Below are 9,291 nucleotides of genomic sequence, written 5' to 3' on the forward strand. Positions count from 1 at the left end.
CTTCGTTCACCATGGCGCTTGGTACGGCGGCGACGGCGACGGCGGCGTCGTGACTTCTTGCCCTTGCGCGAGGAATCGGATGAGCTCTATGAGGAGGTCGTAGAGCTGGAGCTGGAGCTGGCGCTGCTGCTGGACGAGCTGGAGCGCGTCCGCTTGCGCCGCTTCTCACGCACTGACCCAGAAGCCATAGCCTCTGGTTGTAGGTTTTGAGTATCATCGGTAGGATTTGAATCCATATCCTAGTTTAAAATACAAAATTATAACACAATATATTCACTCGTAACCTATGCTTCACTTGGGCGTAACATAAATAATAAATGTTTGCATTAAAACACAATTATTTTATCGAACGGTAAAACCGTTAGTTAATACATACTTACAAGAAAGAAATTTGCTTCAGGTTTCCATTACCGACTGTATTTCTACAGGAAAATGTAAAACATTCCTCCAAATAAAGTTTTCAATTCGCAATCGCGATAATAAAAATAGTGGGTAGCATAGAAAAAATAATTATTTGAAAATTTTCAACGTGTTCCAATTTCAAAAATGTATAAAAGTGGAATTAGGTCACCGCTGTGGCGACTTTCGAATATAGAATTTAATTTTAGCAAATCTTTAGAATTTGAAAAAGGAATGCCAGCATTCGTAATAAAATAATTTGTTTCTACTCACGGAAACTGAAGAACTCACTTCCACAGCCTTTTAGAAATACAGTATCAGTGCACTTCAATAAATTTCTTGATGATGTATCTATTATTACACTTTAAATGAAATATAAATTTCAAATTTGTAAAGCGGTTGCTAGACTGAACCGGCGCTTGCGGGAAATACGATGCCAATGGCGGACGGCGCTCCGCGCTCCTGCCAGGTGGAGGGAAACACGGGTGGGAGGTGTGCGAGCGAGACAGCAACACTTGGGTATCACGTGGGAATCACGTGGTTTAGAGCGGGAAATATGTATAGTCTATCTCAATTGGCTAAGCCTCGAATAAGGGCAAGCTATTTAATACTTATACTATTATTAGGGGATTATGGATTTATGCAGCTGTTGGTTTACGTGCGACACGTTGCGAGATTAGTGAGCAGTGCACCCTAATCTTGCACTGAATACAGGTTCTGTTGAGGTAGAATCTACCTTGAGCTGGACCTGTAGCGCTAGCTGGCCTTGGGCAGGTAAGCACGGAAGAATTAATGAATGGATATCGTTATAGGGGGAATAAATTCAGAGTATTGAGCAGCTTTTTCTTCACTGGGTAGACCTTGGGATAGTAAAATCCAGTCTGTCCTACGTTTCACTTACATTTTTACTCCTAGAAAAATATAAACAGTAGGCTCAAAAGATTGAGTGTCCAGACCCACACTATAAAAAAAATGATTCGACACAGATTAACTGAACTGACGGCCCAAACGTCATGCCCTGTCACATGACAGCTATTTGTTTACGTTTTCATTCAAGAGATTTACCTGAAAATCAATAATATGAATTTTATGTAAAATTTATTAACTAATGCGTTCATTATTTCTTGATATTATACTACAGGTGACTCTAGTTTGTTACGTTCTACAGCCTAAATCAATATTTTATGTACTTAAACTGTGTTACAATGAAAATATAAAATACCAATTTGTTTTCAGGAAACCCTAAACCCAAATATTACCATGGCATGATACACACAAGGAATATTAATTACCAATGGCGTGAAGTCATTTGGAAGCACGTAACAGCATTTCCATTATAAGAACTACACTTCATAACTTATTAGTTTGATAGTGAATAACCTCACTACTTAAAAATGCTTTTAAAAGTAGAATCAATAAGGAATAAGTCTTTAAAACGTATTTTAGAGCACAGTGTTTACATATTAATATTATTGGTTTTCATACCAACTTTCTTGTTTTTTGAAATTCTTGTTGTGTTGCCTACAGTGGCAGAACAATGGTCAGTGGCATACTTTATACATTTGATATGTATAGCATTTTTGTTAGTGAATATTGTAGGCAACATGTTGTTTGGCATGCTGGTCGACACTAGTATAAAAGGGAAACTATTAGGTTCTGATAAGACTAACTGGTCATTTTGTGCTGCATGTGAATGTCTGAGGCCGCCTCGATCATGGCACTGTGAGACATGTGACATATGCATCTTGAAAAGAGATCATCACTGTACATTTTTTGCTTGTTGTGTTGGGTATTTCAATCAGAGATACTTCATTAATTTTGTCTTGCACATCTTTGTAGCTATGGTGTATGCATTCTATTACAATACAAGATATGTGGCCTCATTTATGCCCTGGGACAGTGGTTTACTAATTATTAAGTTTATATTTCCTTTGTTATGCTTCATGATCGATTTTGGTCTGAACAGTCTTTATGTGTTTCTCATAGATATTAACTTTATAGTGGCACTTTTCACAGGATATTTATTTCTCTTTCATAGTGACAACATTTTGAAAGGAAGAACAACTCCTGAGGCCAAACACAAAACCAATCATGATAAAGGTTGGAAATATAATGTAATTGATGTGTTAGGTTCCAGATGGTACTTGACTTGGATATGTCCCTTCATTAGCAGTCCTCTCCCTGGTAATGGTATTGATTGGGAAGTGGTAGATAAGCAGGAATAATTCCAAAATAATTATAACTCATAAAACATTAGACCTCAGATGTGCCTTATAGTGAGTTTTAAGACTGTTGTAAGCAATCAGCTTTTCTGTGTATTATTTTCAAGTACAAATTTTAATTTAAGTTATACCTACATAAGCATAATGTTGTACTTAATAAATATTTAAAAATATAATTATCTGTTTTAATACAAACAACATGTACAAGTCATAAAATGATTTATTAAAAATACTTACTAAACTAAACCTTCGAACAGAACTGAATTATACATAAAAATAGTTTATACATTTATTCATTTGATCATATAGGAGATTTCATATATAACAACTAACACTTAATTATATCATTGGAATTATGTCAGATTATTCATTTAGTATTGTAAGTATATAAAATATATTCTATTTACAAGGAAATTTTCTAATGATCTAAATATTTCGTCATGTCAGTTACTGTCGGTCCGTGGGTAGTATTTGTGCTAAGTACCTGGTGCGTATTCGCTCTGACTGCGCGAGCGCCGCGTCTCTTGAAACACCGGAGTGCTCCGCGTCTGAGTCGTCGTTGTCAGCGGGTCCGTCTGGCTCTGATTGCTCTTCGTTGTGCAGTAGGTTTGCGGTCTCATCACCCTCTTTGAATCTATAAAAAGAGTTGAAACATTTTGTCAGCTCAACACAGTAAGAAAATACAGTAACTTCAAAAGAGGTTTACATCAGGTTTATGGGTTTGTGTCAACTGTAAAGAAAGAATTCCATCGTTACTTACTCTTTGATGCAATCTCTTTTGCTTGGAGACATGTTGAGAACACCATCACCGGCCGAGTCTACTATGTAAATAAGTACCGCAGCAATTAGGGATACTGAAACAAAAATAAATTTTATTAAAATAGATTTTTAAATCGCGGTACAAAACGTCGCACGCACACGTTAATGGATTAACATAAATACTGGAAATGCGTCGTATTATGATTAGTAATTCTAAAACAATAGACCGAGCTCTAGTAGGTTTTCAAAATCAATCATTTAAAAAAAAACTATGTTTGTTTTGCTTACTGAAGAGACATCCGAGGAAGAACATTTCAAGCATCAAATATCCGTAGTGGTCCACAATCACTCCAGCCAATATGATGACTGTGGCCAGTCCTAAGTTCTGGACAGCTTGACATCTGTAACAAATAATTAAATATCAGGAATTTCAATTAATTCAGAAGGCTCGCTGCACTTAAAAGTCGTAATATATTATTAAATTATCAAAGACTTTTAAAGATAAAGTCTTGTTGCAACTTACATTCCGTATGCCGTTCCCAATTGACTTTCAGGAACAATCAAAGCTACCAGCGGCCATAATCCACTCGCAAGTAGCGAATATGACACTCCCAATACACTCTGGAAACAATATTGTTATTTATTATTTCAGATAATTATAATATGCAACTACCTAAACACAATCAAGTAAAGTACCTACAGGTATTAAATTTTATTCCAACACTTAGCTGAAAGAAATGTAAGCTAAATCTCTTATCCATTACCGTATTCATTTATGTAAAAAAAATCAAAACATTACAAAAAATATTTTATAAAAGGGGGGCACATAAGTGTTACTCACAACGCCAATATACGGATTGAAGAAAGTAAATGCCAACATGAAATGCGCGCCGATGGTGCTGATGATGCTCAGGATGACCCACATGACGTTGCGGCCCGTCTTGTCGATCAGGATGCCGAAGAAGGGGCTCAGCGCCGCAGATATGAAGTACACCATCGAGTTGGCCGTGTTGGCGTCTTGCGGCAGAAAAGCGAACTTACGCTCGAAAAACAATCTGCGAAAAAGGATTTCTTGTCGTAAACGGCAGGTGATATCGATTATTTATTTATTCAAAACTTTATTGCATGTGTAAATATATTAACCCTGAACGTTAACGTATGTCGGAGTGACCTAAAGCATTGTGTTAATCTGAAATTGCATTTCAGGTCTTTTTGCGCCTTGTGCGTATCTTAGAATCCAGTGAGGTTAAGCAAAAGGGTCCTTCTAAGACATAGTTATGGACAGCATGAGTTATGCATAACATTGACTGCGGTACTCGATTTAATTCAATTCGAAGTGACTATTTTCAATATAGGCCATTTATTATAAAATGCTAAACACCTAAATAATATGTAAAATTATGCTGTTTTATTCATATCAATTGAACTACATTGGTCAAGGAGCAATCAGAAATCTGGTTATTTTAGATATCGCTGTTATTTTTAGGCCGTGCAATATATGCCCACGTGGATTCATTAACTTAGAATTTATCTTTATTAAATCTTTATCTATTTATTAAATTGGACTTTTGGAAATTCGCAAATAAACTAAGCCTCATAATTACTATAAATTCACTCACTTCCCCAAAGCGATGAACGGGAATATGGCCAGATAGTACGCGACGCATATAACCGACACGAGCCAGAACACCGACTTGAAGTGCCTCACGTCCATGAGGTGGAAGGGCTCGTCGGCCGCCTGCCCGTCCGCGCGGCCCAGGATGCGCTCGGCTCGCAGGTCCATCCAGCCCAGCAGCAGCCCGCACGCCAGGGACAGCAGGCACGTCAGGGAGGCTGGAATGGGAAGTGGTTCTGTTGTATTATCGTGGTAACGTTTGTGCACATTCCCTTGAGGTCTAAAACAGTCTAGAAAAGCTTGGACCATTTTTCTCATCATGCTGGTCCACTGTGGGTTGGTGGGATCACACATCTAGTGTAGAGATGACTAGCGGTGCAGGTATCCTCTAGATGTCTTTATTTGATGTTATATAAGTTAAAATTTATTTGTAAATAATTCATTGTGAGGATTTTAACCCACATACCGCGTGGCGGCGTTGCCGACGCGATGTGGTTGCGATGTGATCGTATTACACAGGTGGTCGATGACAACGGCAAAATGTGGCACGTGTGAATTGGATTATTCATTTTCAATACAAAATATACGCCCGACCACACGGCGTGGTTGTGGTGTGGTTGTGGCTGTGGTGTGGTTGTGGTACGTCTGAATTGACCCTTACACCCCACAGTTGTTTTGGGAAGTGGTTGGGTGTAGGTTATATTAAAGTATAGATAAAAAAATACGCGAATTAACTGATTATATTGTTATCTTATTAAATTTTGCAGGATACAGCTGTTATGTGATACCTATGTTCAGATTATCTCTTTAGGTGTCTGTTTATACCATTTGGAAAGGTATAATAAAGATATTCCTGAATATTTTTGTATGGTTTGATAGTTATAATTTTCCTTACTCATTTAGATTTACATACAGGATTTGCACATCAATTTACTTACCCAAAAACAGAACCACGCCCAGGTGTTCGTAGCCAGAGTAATAGGCTCCTACCCAGTTGTAGATGGGTTCCATGATCCAGAAGTTGACGGTGCTGCCGAACCTGGAGAAGGACAGCTGCAGCCCAAACACCATGTTGAGCTCCTTGCCCTTGAACCAGAGCACCACATAATTGTTCACGGCCACTTGCAGAGATTCTCCACCAATTCTGAAAATGTGATTGTGGTTTGTAAAGCTTATTAAATGCGGAATTACTAAAGTAGAATACACTGAAATTTTATGTTCTTACTTTAAAATATAAAGATGCAGGAAAGAGTTTATGTTTCATAAAATAAAATTGGCTTACCCAAAAATAAATCTGCCTAAAATCATAAGCCAGTATGCATTTACATATACTCCTGTTGCAAACACCACTGCTCCAATAAATACAAAGGTCATGTAAATGATTGTTCCCAGCCTAACACCAAAATATCTGTAAATTTAAAAATAACATAAATAAATACTTTTAAACTATTTCCAACAATGGTGCATTTTTATTAAGTTTAATTATTACTATTAAGTTTAATTTAATCCAGTGATATAAAAGAGGTGTAAATGATTAAATTATTGTAATCAAAGCATTAACATTCATAATACATAAATAATAGTCTAACTGTATATCAATAAGAATTTAAAGTATGTGTTTAATCACTTAGTGCAGTAGAAGATTGAGCACATGCATTTGATTCCTACACTAATTTATCCTTATCAATTTGTGTCAATACATAATAAAATTAGATGTATAAATCATACAGATGTTCATAGCAACACTCATTTACTTATAATGTAACCTACTGTTATTATATATATATATATATATATATATACTGTTACTATAACATTATACAGACCTGTCAATTAGATAACCCCCAATGAAACATAATATAACATTTGGCCAGGAGTATATTGAGTACAACAAAGCAAACTGAGATGTGTTTAAATGTGAGTCATTCTTGAAGTTATCCGCTAAAGCAGCTGGTGAATCATAACAGAAATAGGAACCTGGAAATTGAAAACATGCATTTCTTGTTATTTGTATAATATGTGCATAAACATAAGCTAGGGTTAAGTCAGTAAATAGGTGACAAAATCATATGACAAGTTTCAGAAGCTTCAGAATGTGGCTGTGAATATCATGGATCCTCAAAACAATTCATGGCATTATTAGGCGCACAGCATTACTTTGAATATTGTTAAAAATGATTTAAAATATAGCAGTAAACCAAGATTCCACAATAGTAGGTGTAGGGGAGACAGAGGTTCCCCCTACAGTATTTAGGTCGGGTCGTGATGGAGATTGAGTGAAAGACGCCTGTTACAAGTCTATACAATCACTGCTTTATTTCTATCTTATTACGGTATTTAAATATGTGCATTACGTGCATCAGCATCATTATTACTATCTAATGTTATTACTAACTAATCTAGTGTACGATTGTACGTGATAAACCGTACAGTAGGCGAAACTAATTTAAGAACTTACCAAAACATAGAAAGCACATTAACATCAGGGCTATGAAACGGTGAACTTTGTTGGCTGGATGGCACCATGATGTTGGTGCCACCTGCGGGCTCCTGCTGCTGCCTGATTCAGGATTGTCCATATTTACACAACTAATATAAATATTTGAATTAAAACAACATCAAGTCATAGCAATTTCTGTAACAAAGAAAAAACATTTAACTATCACCATTACAAAGAACACCAATTGAATCAATAACAGGGCCCTCCCTGACTATCGCAAAAGGGAGAGCTTCATATTACATGTAATTCGATAACAATAACATCATAGCTCCTTCATTATGAATACGCCTACGTATCTTATCAGCTATTTAATATAAATTTCGACGTACCCAGCTTATTTTTTATACATTTGATGGAGATGATACAGTGATTCCGAAACGCAGAAATCCCAAACGATCTATTGGTTTTTAATGTGGCATCCCGTATTCAAATTATCTGCAAGAGGAAATGCAAACAGGCACAACAATTTTACAAAATAATCACAAAACAAAGCCAAATCGTAAACCCATCAAAAGTCAAAAGGTTTTTTTGTTTGTCGCCGATATACTGTGTCAACTGTCAAAAAACTGTTCTGTGGGGACAGATTGTCAATCGGTGCGCCTTTAAAAAGTTATTCGCTACGAAATGAACGGACTCACAAATAGAGTGTCGAGATCAGAATAATAATACCCATACAAAAGTTAGATTAGTTTAGTTATAATAGAGACTTTGATTATAGGATTATAGAGATTTCGAAGCAAGGAACATAATACTCTCTACCGAGAGTTTCGGAGCTTCTCGTCAGAGAAGTAGGTACTTATGTTCCTTGCGTTGGATTAAATAACGAATGGTAAGAAAGGATGCATCCTTTCCGCAATAAACGAATAGCGGCCAGACTGGTATAAATGGTATTAATGGTGGTAGTAAGGCGTTTTACCAGTGCCACACCATGCACTGCCAAGATAACCAAAAAAATTCTTCTGCGCATTGATCAAGTTACTTTATTCCTAGTGGTCCTTCTTATGCCGTACGTAACTTTAAAGTTGCTTCTAGGACATCCGGATTTTTGTAATTTAAATGAGCTTCATAACTATGAGACCTTACAAACTTCTTAAGTCTGTTGCAGCCAGCTTTCAGATTTTAAGAGATACGCTGCGTTACGTACCTACTTAGCAGCATTACTTAACACTAAAGCTGTACTAAGATGTCAGTGGCTAATTGCATAGAATCTGATGTAAGATTTATAAGGCTGTTCCTTGGGGATACTCCTTATGTGTTTGAGACGAACAGGGTCATAGTAATGTAGCATTTTATCTTTTATCTTTTTATCTTATTCCACAGCAATTTGAGCCACTTTATACTTCTGCAGGTAAGTAACAAAATATTATTTAGTGTGAACCTATGATGATAAGCTAATTTTCGATGATATGTTGAAATAGTTAACACATATTTCTTCTCGGTACAGTCACACTCGGTACAGGAGCAGGTGCATATAACACCTGGGTCAAAAGTAGGTGTAGCGAATAGAGTCCTTCATCGCCTACCCAGCAGGTGTTTTACCCATCCTGCCTTACCTAATAGAAGACTACGGTTTGAGACGGTTTAGCGAGAAACACTTTTTTCGGAATGTTTGTGTAGAGAGTACTTTTACCTTAGGTTTTAAGCAAAAAACCTTGGTTCCAATAAATAAAAAATCTACTTAAGTATACATATTATACAGTTCATGTGGTATGTGATGTATGTCGGTAAATTTACTTAGTTAAGTAAGTAAGTACTTAATAAATATAATATCGTATTTGGTATTATCTAATAAAAAA

General features: G+C 36.4%; 2 protein-coding genes across 2 annotated transcripts; one reads left to right on the forward strand and one right to left on the reverse strand.

Annotated features, from left to right (window-relative positions):
- Positions 1-1,415: 1,415 nt before the first annotated feature.
- LOC105387327 (probable palmitoyltransferase ZDHHC24) lies at positions 1,416-2,785 on the forward strand. Its single transcript, XM_011558035.3, has 2 exons — positions 1,416-1,540; positions 1,636-2,785. Exon 2 carries the CDS (start codon positions 1,794-1,796, stop codon positions 2,622-2,624), a length of 831 nt encoding a protein of 276 aa, XP_011556337.3. The 5' UTR covers positions 1,416-1,540; positions 1,636-1,793; the 3' UTR covers positions 2,625-2,785.
- Positions 2,786-2,823: 38 nt separating this feature from the next.
- On the reverse strand, positions 2,824-8,025 carry LOC105387326 (major facilitator superfamily domain-containing protein 1). Its single transcript, XM_048630507.1, has 11 exons — positions 7,825-8,025; positions 7,454-7,630; positions 6,822-6,972; positions 6,278-6,403; positions 5,934-6,139; positions 5,000-5,213; positions 4,222-4,435; positions 3,904-4,001; positions 3,669-3,781; positions 3,382-3,475; positions 2,824-3,255 (listed from the first exon to the last, which is right to left on the reverse strand). Exons 2-11 carry the CDS (start codon positions 7,572-7,574, stop codon positions 3,069-3,071), a joined length of 1,524 nt encoding a protein of 507 aa, XP_048486464.1. The 5' UTR covers positions 7,575-7,630; positions 7,825-8,025; the 3' UTR covers positions 2,824-3,068.
- Between the last annotated feature and the right edge of the window lie 1,266 nt (positions 8,026-9,291).

The sequence above is a fragment of the Plutella xylostella genome, chromosome 4 (assembly GCF_932276165.1).
Source record: "Plutella xylostella chromosome 4, ilPluXylo3.1, whole genome shotgun sequence".
Taxonomy (NCBI): Eukaryota; Metazoa; Arthropoda; class Insecta; order Lepidoptera; family Plutellidae; genus Plutella; species Plutella xylostella.